Source organism: Chamaea fasciata, unplaced genomic scaffold, assembly GCF_029207755.1.
Source record: "Chamaea fasciata isolate MVZ Bird 193981 ecotype frontalis unplaced genomic scaffold, bChaFas1.0.hap1 SCAF_7, whole genome shotgun sequence".
NCBI classification, from domain to species: Eukaryota; Metazoa; Chordata; class Aves; order Passeriformes; family Sylviidae; genus Chamaea; species Chamaea fasciata.
The window spans coordinates 10827885-10842899 of NW_027094092.1; the positions used below are offsets into that span (position 1 = coordinate 10827885).

Here is a 15015-nt window from a genome sequence, read left to right on the forward strand (position 1 = left end):
ACAATGTGAATATGAATGTTTTCACTAGGAATCTTTTCATTTTCTTTGGAACTTGGCAGTATGATTTAATTTTTTTCCCCCTGCTTGGAGGTCCAGAGAGGTTTAGAAGTTAAGCCTGGATCAGTGACCAGAATTGAGTACTGGATACACAGAAGATTATGCAGAAGATGCACATAATACTGTTTGAAGTCATTATTAAGCATTGCTGGGGTTTGTGCTGAGAAGTGGAAATCCTTACAAGTGGTATTGAAAGGGAGATGTAATACAGTATATCTGAAATGAAGAAATATATTGAGATAGCATTTTAGCAACCTGAAAAACAGGAGGCTGCACTAGTCAATTAAAAGGTAGAAAAATTTGGAACTTGGCAATTTATGTGTTTATCATATGCTTTTTGAAAATCCCTCCAGAAAACGGTACATTTTAATGTAATTTTGAATTTCTTGGCATGTTGTTACAGTTTTTTCTTATCATTTTATTTTTTAAGGAATCCAAAATGTACTCAGCTTATTCTGTGCCGTGCTTACAGAAAATAAGGTTCTCTTTCACTCAGCAAGTTTTCAAAGGCTCAGTGATGCCTGTAGGGCTTTGGAGTCTTTGATGTTTCCCCTCAAATATAGGTGAGTTAAGTTTGGATTCTTTGAACTTGTTAAATAATTTTATATCTAATTTTGTAATTTTTATTACAAATAGCAATTTATTACAAAAGCAAATTACTTCTGTTTTTTGTTTGTCCCAACCAAAAGAAGCTGTGCTATATTTGTTCAAATAAGCAAAGCTATTAATGATGATATTTGCAAATCCTAGTGTGTGCACATCACTAATAAAAATGTGGTTGCATCGTGGCAGTGAAAACAATTAAGGCAGAAATATTCCACCTGGAAGTGTAGGGTAGAAACCCTACTCACAACCCAGAAGATTCTGTAGCTCAAAGATAGCAGCTGCATTAGTGTGTATCAGTTTTAAGTCACTGACAATTGTCCACCAGAAAATGAGTTTAAGTCAACAAGCTGATCCTCTCTAAAAAGCCACAGGTGGATCCAGAATTTGGAAATGGAAAACTTAATGTCAATCAGTTTTGGTTTTTTAGGAAGAAGACATCTAATTCTGACTCACCTGTTCCAAGCTATGCTTGTATCGTAATAGCTTGTTTTATTTAAAATATTTCAGAGATTGGTTTCATTATAATATAGAATAAGAAGAAAAAAATGGAAATTGAGTTTTGGAATACGTTTCTTAATGTTTGACAAGTAATGAATGTAAACTTTTAATAACTATAAATTAGGTGTAGAAATGCATTAATCAATTTAGATCCAACTCTTGCTGTTTTGATGAACACACTGAGTTTTTTCAATTGTCAAACCAAGTAAACAATACCTGAAATAGTGTTCTATGCATAATGTTTAGTTATTATTTCAGTATGAAAACAAAATATTTCCTTTAGAGACTTACTAATGATATTTTACAAAAGGCTGAAGCGTAGGTATATGGCCAAAAACTAATCATGTTTTTAAAATGCATGTATTATGTATAACTTCAGTGTCCCTGACTACTAACGGGAAGATTTTTAAGGTTTTTTTTAAGAAAAAAGTTGCCTTATGTGAAAGAATAGTCAGAGGCTTTTATTCTGTTTCATCTATTCTTTTCACAGTTACCCCTATATTCCAATTCTTCCTGCACAGTTGCTGGAGGTTCTCAGCTCCCCAACACCTTTCATCATTGGGGTTCATTCTGTCTTTCGCAATGACATTCATGAGCTTGTGAGTATTTGTGCCCCCTCACAGTCACAGTCTTCAGCTGCAGAGGGTTTCTGAGTGCTTTGTATGAATAATTCGCATTCAAAATATTACTGTAAGAAAGCAAGGCAAGACAAACAGGAAAAGAAAAAAGAGAAAAAGCAACCTTTTTTTTTTTTTTTTTTTTTTTTTGTAAATACATTGCGACTGTAAAGTAGAGGGAAATTATTTGGTTCTAGTGCAGGAAGGGAAGGAAAGGATCCATTTCTGGCTTTGTCATCTATCTTTTCTTCATTTGAGCAATTCACTTAGAATTTTCAAGTGTATTCTCAGTTGTTTTATTTTACCCTTTTAACCCTTATTTTACCCTTTTAAGTTTGTGCTTGGAGAAACTGAACCAGGGTTACAAGATGTGCTTAGAAACATGACATTTTTCTTCTAGCTGCCCTCACTATGTTCCTTTGCAAACAGGCTATTAGGTATCTCATGTCTCTGAATGCAGGCCTGGAATATCCAGAAATAAAAGTAATTTTTGAAAATTTGGCTTCATTTCATTTTCTTTGGTTTGATGGTTTCATTTTTTCAGGACTAGATTCAGTTACAGGAAGTATTTGGAGTATTTCCTGTATCAAAAGCATTCTGTACATTAAAGTTGGTATTGCTTTAATTTGTGTTTTTGAACTTATGTGCAGATCATTGTGCGGAAATTTGAACTGTTGTGTTTTTAAGATATGCTCACTGTATGCACTTCTACTGTTTGTCCCTTACAGTTAGATGTAATCATAGCAGACCTGGATGGAGGAACAATTAAAATTCCTGAATGTATTCATCTGTCCCAGCTGCCAGAGCCACTTCTACACCAGACACAAATGGCACTTTCTCTGGTACGTTTGGATAAAATCCCTGCTTTTCACCCTCTCACCTATTCGTAAAGAATGAAAAATCTCAATATTAAGCTTTCAAGCACACTGGAAGTGAGATTTAATAGGATGATTCATCCAACATTCCTGTTTTAGAAGAGTTTATTCTCTGTAGTTGAAATTAGTTTCGTCAGTAATATGGAAATCTAAAATGTCTTTTCACTGTTCAAGAGGTAGAGATATTTCCTTTATAATGATTTTTAATAAGAGTATTTGAGCAGCACTATTACAACCCAGTTATGCTGCCTTTTTGCGTTTATAAATTCATTTCAACTGTACGTTTTCTGGAGTTTAACAAATTAATAACCCTTTAAGGTTTTTTTGTGTGATCCCCCTGTTTCAGTATTTAGGAATGATGGATTCTGCATTAGGGAATCGCCATAAAAAGTACTTCTGTTTGTCTTTTTGCTATCATTGTAATAAGTTAGAAATCACCTTATTTGGAGGCTTCTGAACAAATGTTGTCTTAAACAGAGGAATTTTCAGTCCGTTAATCTCTTTCATCTGAATTGCCTCTAAAATTCCTAATGGTATTGATCAGTTTCATGGACTGTGATAGGAGTTTTTGATAACTAACTCACATAGAGAACCCTGAAGCTGAGAAATTAATTCCATCTTTATTTCCATAAAGTCTTCGCAATTTAACTCAATTAATTACTTGAGGTACCCAATATCAGGGAATATTAATTTGAGAAAGAAAAAGAAAAAACCTTTTCTTGGCGAAAGGAAAGAAAAAATGTTATGTTTTCAAAATTCTTAGGTTTTGCATCCTGATTTGGAAACAGCAGATTATGCATTCCCACCCCCGCGAACAGCTTTATCACACTCAAAAATGCTGGTAAGATTTCTGTGTTATTTTCTGTGTCTGACCTTTGTAAGTAGATAACTGTTGAAATTTTAGACAAGCTTCCTTTTAAGAATTTGTGTTTGTTTTTCTATATACTTTATAGTATTATTGGTTCCTGTTATTCCCTGCTGCCCCTGCCCACTCTGAAGACACTGCTTGTGTAGTTCTTCAAAGCCACACTTATTTCAGGGAATAAATCCAGACTAAAATAGCCTTCTTCCTTCATTTCACATCAGGTTTCTCTCATGGCAGCTCATTTGTGTGGTTCACAGCATGACCACCCCTCAGCCACCCTGGCTTTGCCCAGAGTCTTTGCTGCAGGCACAGGAAAGATCAGCAGGGGTGAAGGGTGACTGTGTACAGAATCTGCCATAGCCATCTGAGGACAGGGCAAGGGAACCTGGTGGTCTTAAAGGTCCCTTCCAGTCCCAACCATTCTATGAGACAACCTCAAACCAGTAGCTCTGCTTCATGTGCTGCACTACTACACTCATGAGCCTGTAGGCATTTCTCATATAGCTTCATACAAAGTGTGGAGAATTGTAGGATATGAGGCCATTTTGACAGCCTATTCAATTACTGCTTACAGGACAAAGAGGTGCGAGCAATCTTCCTTAGGCTGTTTGCACAGCTTTTCCAAGGATACCGCTCGTGTCTCCAGCTGATCAGAATTCATGCTGAGCCTGTCATTCACTTCCATAAGGTAAAGGAGGAGCAGTTATGTGTGTTTATGGTATTCCTTTGGGCCATGTTACTCCCACAAGCCTGCCTTTTGAACAAGTGGTAAATTTTAAAAATGTAAATAAAATTATCTACACGTGATAAGCACATCATTTGGGCATAGCACAATATCAGTGTGTTTTAGTGGGACTAATTGCAGGGACAGGATGGAAATATCCCACAGAGTTAACTTTGAAATTTAATGCAAATAAACATTTGAGGAATCACAGTGGGATTTTACTTTTTACAGAAATATTTATTTCTTACAGAAAACCTCTGTATGGAATAACACATTGCTTGAAGATACCAGTTTTCTCTTTTATTACCTGTGAGATTAAAAAAAAATGCACATCGAATTTCCAGTTCTGAATTTAGGTATAAAAAGCTACTATGTATAGTAAAAAAAAAATTAATTATAAAGTACCACTTACTAGTATAAGCTGATAGGCTGGTGAAAATGTTTAACTAGTACATAACAGTTGCTTGTAATTGTAATTTTGATGCTGATTTTAAAAGGTGCATTTTTTTCTGTCTTCCTTGCAGGCAGCCTTCTTAGGCCAGCGAGGCTTAATCGAGAATGACTTTCTAACCAAAGTCCTCAATGGAATGGCATTTGCTGGCTTTGTGTCAGAGAGGGGTCCTCCCTTCAGAACTTGTGATCTTTTTGATGAGGTAAAAAGTCTTTCTGTATTCCCAAGTAAATGACAACTTACTGTGATATTTCAGCATGGGAAAATCTACTGGAATGCTTCTGAATCTCCACTGTTTGTTGTATGAAGTTTATACTAATCACCTCAACTCTTATTTTCTGCTAAGGAGATATTTCTAGCTTACTTCTTAAAATTATGCCCCCTCATATATATGAAGTTAAATAGCTGTATAAACTTTGGTAATGCTGTTCCTATTGTCAGATCTGTAGCTTCATAATACATTTCATGTGCTAGTACAGAATTATTTCCTATAATTTAATCATATTCTCTGATATGTTAACAACCTCCTAGAGAAATTACATTAAATACATATCCAACAGTGTGAACTGAGACAAAAAAAATTTTAAAAAGCAGTGCCAAAGTATTTACTGTGTTGGCTTTGAGTTGAATGTAGAGTGAAAATAGTGTGATATTAATTCTGTGTTGTAGTAGTAGTAGCTATGTGAAATTTGGATTGAGGCATAGAAGTGTGAAAGGACTGGTTTAGGTATGTAGGACTTTTCTGTCTGGTAACAAATGCTGCATATGAAACTGAAAATGTCTCATGTTCCACAGCAATATGACATCACACATTTTTCAGTGTTCAGCTTTCTTTCCTTGGTTTCAATTTAAGATTAACGTTTATAACTTACATAGGAAATATTTATTTTTTTTTTAGTTGAGTTGTCAACATTTTTATTCTTTCTTCTTTTGCTAAAAGTTGGTGGCCTTTGAAGTCGAAAGAATTAAAGCTGAAGAGGGCAATCCACCAAAAATGATAAAGCATGTTAGAGAACTTGCAGAACAGCTCTTCAAAAATGTAAGTTAACTGTACCTGCTGCATCTGTAGAGTAGAGACAGTAACGTTGAAAGTTCTAATTTCTCAGATTGATCCAGTGTCCAGAAAATGGAAGTGGGTGCTTGTGGTGGTCATCATCTACATTATGCCAAAAGACTTTGGAACTTAAAGATCATTCAATTTGAATATGTGAAGGAAATTGAATATGATACTATTGATTTATTAATGCTAATATTGATTTAGCTATAACTACAGCTACTTGTCTGTTTTTAGTGTGTGTTCACATAAGGTCTGTAAACTGCTATTTTCTCTGCTGCAACCTGTCCATGCCAAATACATCTCTTTTCTTGCCTCTCAACAGTTTTCCTTATGAAAATTATACATGCAATTAGGCATAATGTGTACTTTCTGCAGCTGTTTCCTACTGCGTGACCCAGTCACCCTGGTTTGCATGCTCAGCAAGCATTATTCCATTTTTATAGCCTGTTTCTTGTACTCTTTAGGTTTCCTACAACTCCATTTCCAGTTTAATCTTTGCCTTTATATCGTGTTTATTTTACATAATGCTTTTATTAAGTCTCTTATCATTCCATTAGCTGGTTCTGGGATGTTTTTTTGTTTGTTTGTGGGGTTTAGATTTTTTGTTTGCTTTGAGGTTTGTGGGCTTTTTTGGCATAGGCTGATCTCCCACCCCCTCGCTCTTCTGCGGTTTTTCAGACTCCACAGAGCATTATCTATTACACCATCAGCTGACACCTTTGTCACCCTTTCTTTTTTACGTCCCACTTTCCCAAAACTGTGGGAACTGTGGTTTACATCTACAGTTATGGAAAAGACCCCATGAGAACTGCCAAATGCTGCTAAGTTCTGGGGTGTTTGGGCGGGGTTTTTTTTGTGTTCTGTGTCACTTTTCTGATGATGAGATTTATTTGTACCGTTGTGACTGACCTCCTTCACTACCACTAAGTCAGTGACTTCACAGGAGCACACACTGATATATTCACTGAGTCAATGACTTTGTACATTGAGAAGTCAGATTTCTAGTAGTTGTGCATGCACCTGACTTTTGACTGAATATAGATGATGAGTAACACTGCTTAAGCTGTGCCTGGAGCTGCCTGATTTTAAACAGACTGCATGATGTATTTTGACGTTGTATTTCACAGTTTTAGTAATCATATTTTAGCTGTGGCAGTTTAGATACAAGAGGGAGACAAAGTCTGTTAGGGAGAGATGTCTGCATGGTACAGGTGGAAAATCCAAGGCATTAGACCTTTAAATACCCTAATAGCATGTACAAACGACGTGACATTTTTGTGATGTCCAAGATAAAAGTAACTTTTCCTATGTATTTCCTCTGAATCTCTCACTGAAATGGATTTTGGAACAGTTACTCTCCTTTTCTGCCCTCTGTCTTCTGTTACTCCCTCCTGAGATTGTGTTCCCTTTCTCTCCATTGCTTCCCCTGGCATCTGCTGCTCTCATATCCCTGGATTTTTGGCTTGTTCCATTAAATTTTCCTTTGCAGAGAATGCATGTGGCTAAGTAGCTGTTCTGTTTTGACTGCTATTCCTCAAGTGGATGCACTTGATCTTGTTGCCTTTTGCTCCTGTAAACAACAGTATTAAGCTCCTGTTTATAAGTTTTCTTCCAAATTTATTGTGCTTTTACCAGAGAGACCTCATTGATGGATAGCAGTCTTTGTCAGTGGTATGTAGCCAGTAATGGGTAACAGCATAGAGTCAAATTGGGCAGCAGTAAATTCTGATGTGATTAATGGTAACCCCAGAACAGATGAATGAAGAGATGAAAATTCCCCGTTTTGTTTGATTACTGCACTCCTGGAAATGTGAGGTGTGATCCTATGCATGGTGGTAGATAGTCTCTCCAATGAAGAGCTTGACTGGCACCCTAGTTTATATTCAAGTCCTTAATATCCATTAATTTGCATAAAATCAGCCTAAGTTAAGCAGGGATTTTCTTTTGTTCTTTCTTTGAGTTTTGCACATTGACAAAAATAATTTTATTAAAGAAAGATAAGAAAAGAAGAAAGTTGGAAAAACTAAAGTTAATGAGTCACAGGTGATATGAATATGAAACATTTTATTAGTCATCTGCATTAGATATTTGACTTCTTAATCCTTCGGGTATGGAAGATTCTCCAAACAACAGTAAAATCAGATGAGACAGATGGTACCACTGCATGATTCATTTTGTGCATGACCTTTTGCTTTTGACCTGCAGGAGAATCCCAATCCCCACATAGCATTCCAGAAGGTGCCACGGCCCACGGAGGGCTCTCACCTGCGGGTTCACATCCTGCCCTTCCCCCGGATCAACGAGGGCCGGGTGCAGGAGCTGCTGCAGGAGGGGCTGGCCAGGAGTCAGGGTGCCCCCCCTGCCACCCGTGGGGACAAGAAGTGCGTGGTTCCAGCAGGTCCCCCTGTGGGTATGTTCATTTGTTCCCTCTCCTGCCTGCTTCTCATGGATAGTTAGCATGACTGCAATGTGTTGCTCCCAATTTCATGTGAATATTTAGTGATCACAGCAAACTCTGCTGTGTAGACTCCAGCGTTTGCCTTTGCAATTTTAAAAGCCCTTTTTTTATCTGCCTTTATTTAGAACTGAAACATTCAGAGAGTGAGGGGTGTAACTGCTAACCACAAAAGTGGGCTTGATCTGAATTGGATTTTGGGTTGAACAGTCAAACTAGGTATTGTCTGCTCATCTAGGCCTGTTAAATATCGCCATAGGTCACTCGTAGCACTGGCTGAACCAAGCTTTGAACCATTTGAGTTCCTCCTTTGATACCAGTGAAAGACATGTAAATTGCTGGAAAAAGGCAAAGAGCAAAGATGGCATCTGTCTCAAAACAAATATACCTGTATTCATGCATAAAGAGCAGATGTGGACATAGTAGGCCTGTCATTTTAATTTTGATGCCTAAAGGTTCTATTTCTCATAGTCATACTCATTGATGTGAATGGTGGCATAAACCAGTATGGTTGGCAAACTTGCACATGAAGTTGGCAGAACTTGCAAGACTTTTGAAGGATCGTATCAGAATTCAAATCCATCTTTAAGCATTAGATATCTTAACACAAGACTCTATTGAATTCTGTTCTTCTCTACTGCTTTTCTTCAAATAAGGTATGGCACTTGCATAGGCGGGATGGGCTGACAAGGCAGCAGTTCCTCAGTAATTAATTTGGGAACTTTAATGACAGTAGGGCAAACATGACCCAACTGTATCAAGCTACTGCAAAGAAGCTAAACATCTTAGTAGGATGTGTAAACAGGAGCGCAGTCAGTGAACCCCACGGAGAAATCTTTTCATTGTGCTCAGTAAGACCTCAGCTGGAGTGTTTGTGTCCATTTTTGGACACTGGAAGACTGTCTCCATTTTTGGTTCTGTTGGAGGGAATCCATAAGAAAGCAACGGGAATGACCAGTGGTCCGGAGAATGTGACCTACAAGGAAAGATGGGGAGTTGTTTAGACTGAAAACTAGGGGACTGAGGGGACACATAATAGCAGGCTTCAATTATACAAGAGACAGTGAGAAAAAGAAGGGGCATAATCTGTAATGATAAGAAATAATGGGTTTAATTGCAGCACAGAAATAGAGTTACTTGTCAGCAAGATGTGGTAAAATGAGGATTGTGAGGCAGTTGAGTGGATTCCTTGTGAAGCCACGGAGTCTCTCTTATCACAGAACATTGGGAACATATTAGACAAACATGAGAAATATATAAATAGAGCTGATCCTGTCTAGGGACAGCAGGGTGAACTAGATGGCCTCTTGAGGCCCTGCCCAGGCCTGTTTCTCTTTGGGTTTATGCAAGAAGAGGATGAACTCTCTTCACCTGCCTTTGCTGTTAACTGTATCATTGAGTCTGGTACTTACAGAAGATTTAAAGGAAATGTGGTTGTGTTCTTCAAAAGAAGGGCTAGTTGCAAGAGAAGGGATTTTTTAAATAAGTTAATTTCTGGATCAAAGCAGGGGGTTTCCTGTTTGTTTTTTTCTGAGGAACAACTTTGATGCTTACACTCCCTGCTGAACTCTGTCTCAAAATCCTTGGATATAAGTAGCTCATTATTATCTACTAGAAAGGCATATCCTGAATTTAGATACTATTTATTTGATATTATGGGGTAAAGACAGTGTTAGTTCTTGCATTCTGAGTTTTCTTGGAAAATCAGGGCAAAACAGTTCATTGAGAAAATAAGATCTCAACAATTTGGAATCTAGATAAGAGGTCAGGTTTTATTCTGTGTTGCAGAATTCTTGTCATGGCCATCTTAAAATAGTTATCTACTGCTACAAAATATTCAAGGCTATGTAGCTCACTGCAGAATACACACACCCATTTATTATTAATTTGTATTTATTTATGTATTTCATCAATACGTTAGAGGCTATAATCTCTTTGTGCCTGCATGAGACAAAGAGGAAAAATAGTTAAGAGAGTCAACTACTCCAGTTAAGGCAGAGCACTTTCCTCTTCAGATGGTGTAGGAAAACCAGAATTCTGGAATCTTGTGTTCCCATCTGCCTATGAATGGTATTTGCTCAACAGAATAAGAGGGAAGACAGAGTAATTCTTTTTTTTAAGAAATTTGTGGTATTCTTTGTGGTTCTTGCAGACATTTCACAGATGTATATTCTTCTTTTTCTTTGTTAGTTTCCATAATGGAAAAAGGAAGCACAGTTTTCAACAGTGCTCAAAGGCTGGAAGTTGTTAGAAACTGCATCTCGTTCATTTTTGAAAACAAATTTTTGGAGACTGAAAAGGTAATAAAATGACTTTTTAATTCTCCCAGATTACTCTCTGTTCTGTTAATGAGCAAATGGAGACTGGCCTAATCACAAAGTACATTTTAAAGTCTTGTTTCTAATGCTAAGGATTATTCTGGCCATTTAAATTAATAAAGTAAGCAATAAAAATAATCATCTAAACGCAATATTATGTGTAATATGAGGCTAATGGATTTGAAAACCTGTTTCTAATCCTACATGGGTGAGTTGAAAACCCTTTTTGCAAAATTTATTACTGTTATAAGTAGCACTGTCCACATAGTTGTTTTTTTTTTTAAGAGGTGGGTGTATATTGCTCTAGCAGCATTAATTAGAAGGAATGCAAACAAAAGGCACATATATGTGCTTTGGTGTTTTACAACCAGTGCTCCTTGGAAATTTTCAGTACAGTCAATTTTGCTGATTTTAAAAACCAGTAATTTGGTAGAGCTCAGAGATTAATACAAATATTTGGCATGTCTGTCTTCCCTGAAATATGCTACTGAGTTGTTATCCTTGAGATTCTTATTTTCTCTTCATAAAGAATTGCCAGGTTTTGTAGATTCTGTCCATAGAGTTTTCGGTTATTGATTATAGAGCAATCACTCAAACTTACAATCAAATCTAATTCTGCATATGAAAATGACTGTATAATTATTTTAAGTACTTTTTTGATTTCTCAGGGAAGTGTCACCTGTGTATCCCTGATACTGTGCAGATCAAGACAGAAAATGAGCTTTGCTTGATTTATGAGTTACGGTGTCAGAATGCACACGGGAAAAGTCCTAATGAAGTGTGTAACTCTTTTAAAGAGTTTTCATCCAAGCAGGGCACAGTAGTTTTTAACCTTATTCAACTTCCAGACACTTGAGGAAGTTCAGTGGGTTTTTTGTCCCTTTATATGATAATTTTTTCCTTAGCAAATAGGCTGCCTTTTCTTACTTACCTGTTACCTCCAGCCTAAAGTGCCACGGCTGATAATCACTGTTGTAGCATTTGCTCTGTCTTTAAAACTTTGATATAAATATTCTGTTGTCCCTGGTTTAGGATAAACTGCATGACAATCTAGTGGCCTCACTGCTGTGAGAGCTGTGCCACTTCTAAATGCATTTGTTATTCACTGCTTATCACAAGACATGCTTGATAGGCAAACTCTAGTCCTGGCCTGGCTGTACAGAACCAAGCACTTGCTTTCATCCACAATAATCCATTTCTGATTTCACATCCTTTCAATGCCTGTCCATATTGAAGGATTTGTATTTACAGATGTAGGTGAGAAATGCTGTTTAATGCATTTGGAAGAGAAGTGGAAAAATTTCAGTACTTGGTAACTCAGGCTAAATCAGCCATATGTGAAAGTTTGATATTCAAGCTAATGGGTAATTTCCAGAGCTGTTCTTTACTGTCACTTGCAGTTTCTTAATAAAAAATGAATGCTACTCAGTATGAGCGGTGTCATTTAATTTCATTTCCATAAAGTGAGGTGTTCTTCTCTGCAGACCCTGCCTGCAGCTCTGAGGGCCCTGAAAGGCAAGGCAGCTCGGCACTGCCTGACTCAGGAGCTTGGCCAGCACGTTAAAGAGAACCGAGCAATCCTGGACCATCAGCAGTTTGACTACATTGTGAGAATGATGAACTGTGCTTTGCAGGTACAGTATGGCAAGGCTTTGGCCTTGATTGTCTTCCTCTTGTTTAGGATTAGGATAAGCAAAATTGCTTAGAGGGTTGTGGAGAAGCAAAGTAATTAAATTACTCGACCATGTCCTGCAGTGATGTAGCAGATATGACTTGATGGTGGTGGATTTGAGATATTTTTTTGTTGAAAGAATAAAAAGCCAAACACTCAGGTCTGTATAGATCTGCCTGATATGACAAGCAGAAAGAAAACTGTTTCCATTATTAATAATTTAGATGCAATTTAGTGTTGGCAGGTACTGAAATGATTTAACTTAATGGCTTGAAGTGCTTTTTTTAATGAATGGGTCTTGGCTTTTCCTGGTCATTTTCAACCCAGAGGTCCTAAAATGTTTATCAACCACTGCTCAGTTAAAAATCCCAAAAGTTTGTCTTTGTTTAAACATAGTTTAGGAAAACATACTTTCTGCTCTGTGGCTCATGGTGGCAGTTCTGCTTGTCACAGTGACATCTTAGTTTGTCAGAAGCTCACTGCAACTGTTTGCAATTCATTTCCAAAGTTAATTCTACTGACAAATGTGTTGAATAAACATCAACATATGGTGGCAGCTACTTATGAAAGCAAAATATGTGGGTGACCTTTTTTTGATTTTCATTTCAGTAATTGGTCTGTTTTACCCTCATTTGTTCTCAATTCATCATCTGAAATATTTTATAGACGTACATGTTTTCAGTCTCCTGTCTGAGAATGTAGGGGTATTTTTCTTAATTTGTAATGTGATCACATTTGGTTATAATTTTTCTTTTGTTGACCCTGTCTAAGTTATTGTATCAAATTAGGGACTTGATTGAGGCCTTAGTATTTTAATCTCACTCTCCTCTAACCTAAAACCCACTGAAACTGTTCTGCAGCAATTTAAAAGAGGCTGACCCACATTTTTTTTAAAAGGCAAGTGCTAAATGCTGCTTTCACTGAAGTGTAGAAATAAATTAAAACTGACTGAGCAAATGTTACATCACATCAGCATAAAATGCAAGTTTTGTTGTCTCTTGCATTTCTTGTTCGTTCACAGTTAGATGTTTTTCTACTGTTGTGAAGGAAGTTCATCTTTGTCTGAGCAGTGGACTTAAAAGCAAAACTACCTGCAGTCAGCAGATGAAAACTGAAATTGACTGGCTAAAATTACACGGCACATAGAATCTGCTTTTTAGCACATGTCTTCACTTTTTCCAAGCTCTAAATTTAGCATTAGAGCTGGAAGAAAAATTGAATTTATCTGTGAAGCTCTAATTCTCTGTCCAAAATCATGACTAATGGAATATTGCACCTGCTTTGTATTCCAGAGTTAGAAATTTTCTTTCAAACCAGAAAGCAGGATTGTCTAGATGTGTCACAGATTTTGCTTCTACTTATTTGATCATTCTTGGGTTAAAAAAACATGCAGATGTTTTTAGACAATAGGAACGAAATACAAGTCCCATTTATTTCTGTATCTTGGAAAAATGATAGCAGAAGAAAATAAAATCTGAGGAAAGAAATACTTGACATTACCTTTTAATAAAATAATAAAAAGCCAGTTTTCTTCTGGAAGAAAATCTTTTTTTTTCCCCATCCTGGTGATTTGAAGGCCCAAGAAGGAGGTTAAATTCAAGGAAGTAAATGTGTCTGAAGAGTTACTGAAATTAAAAAAGGCTTGTTTTTCCTCAATAAAACTAGCAAATATAAATCATGCAGGGGAAAGAGATTGAATAAGGAGGCACAGTCTTTATGCCTCCCCCACCCCCACAAGTATTTTCATGTCTTTGAAAATATGAAATGAAAGTTTTCGTTTCTCAGGAGTAAGCTTGGTCAACATGAAAACATCTGAACTCCTGACACTGGGCGGTGAGTTAGAAGCAAGCATTTTCAACATCTAGTTTTATGACATATTAAGTTGTTTATTAAGATAAAAATATGATTTATAATTTGTCCGTGCACTTTGCTCAAGTGTGTTATTTGAAACAGTGTGTAAATTGTCACATTTTGGAGCTTCCCTGTATCAATTCAAGAAAAAAGCACATTATCAAGAACTTGAGTAAGTTTGCCCTTGCTGCAGTGAGGACTCAGCAAGTCAGCATTTTGGTGTAGACACATGAATTCTGTTAGCTGCAGGTCATGAGTCCCAGTAATTTAAGCAAAAGACTGAAAACTAATTTAAGAAATGTGGATATAAGAGGAGATGTAGGGAAGCTTTAGGGAAATACCACATTAATTATTGATGGGGTTTTGGGGGATAGTTAGGTTGCAGTAGGGCTTTCGGACCTCACTGAACGACTTGAATTGTAGGAACCGCCTCAGTCTTACCACCACATTTTTCTGTTGACTTTATTGCGTGTTCCCGTTGGCTCCTGCGAGGTGCAAACTGAAATCCTGCTGTGGCTGGAGGCACGGAGAGGGTGATCCAACAGCTGAGGGGAAGAAAGGGAAGGGAATGCCCTGGCAGAGGTGGCAGGGTGGGCAGAGCCCTGGCTCCCTGCCGGACACACTGGGTTGAGTAGGGACGTGTGTGCAGCAGGCTCCAGTGCCATGGTTTGCCCTGGGACAGACACACCAGTCTCACCTGCTCATCCAGGTGGGAAATTTGATGCTCTCCAGCCACCAAACCTCTGCTAATGATAAGGTGAATTGTTGCAAACTCAGCAAGTCAACATTTTGCTGTAGACACGTGAATTCTGTCAGCTGCAGATTGTAAGACCAAGTAATTTAACCAATGTCTTTTAAAAGACACAAAAAACTAAGAATTTCGAGAGATGCAGGTTGGCCATTTCTGGGAAGTCTTTTGTACTGAATTCTTTGTCTTACTGTGAAGTGCAGTATGTTACAAAATCAGGA

At 37.3% G+C, this 15015-nt stretch overlaps 1 protein-coding gene across 2 annotated transcripts in view; it reads left to right on the top strand.

Moving 5' to 3' along the window:
- Positions 1-15015, top strand: part of SBF2 (SET binding factor 2) — a 231367-nt gene that overhangs the window by 133099 nt on the left and 83253 nt on the right. For both annotated transcript variants that reach the window (XM_066187541.1, XM_066187542.1), the window contains exons 7-16: positions 488-620; positions 1652-1760; positions 2507-2620; positions 3417-3494; positions 4093-4206; positions 4767-4895; positions 5634-5732; positions 7956-8160; positions 10396-10505; positions 12008-12157. In XM_066187541.1, coding sequence (XP_066043638.1) covers positions 488-620; positions 1652-1760; positions 2507-2620; positions 3417-3494; positions 4093-4206; positions 4767-4895; positions 5634-5732; positions 7956-8160; positions 10396-10505; positions 12008-12157 — 1241 coding nt within the window. The remainder of the gene's footprint in view (positions 1-487; positions 621-1651; positions 1761-2506; positions 2621-3416; positions 3495-4092; positions 4207-4766; positions 4896-5633; positions 5733-7955; positions 8161-10395; positions 10506-12007; positions 12158-15015) is intronic.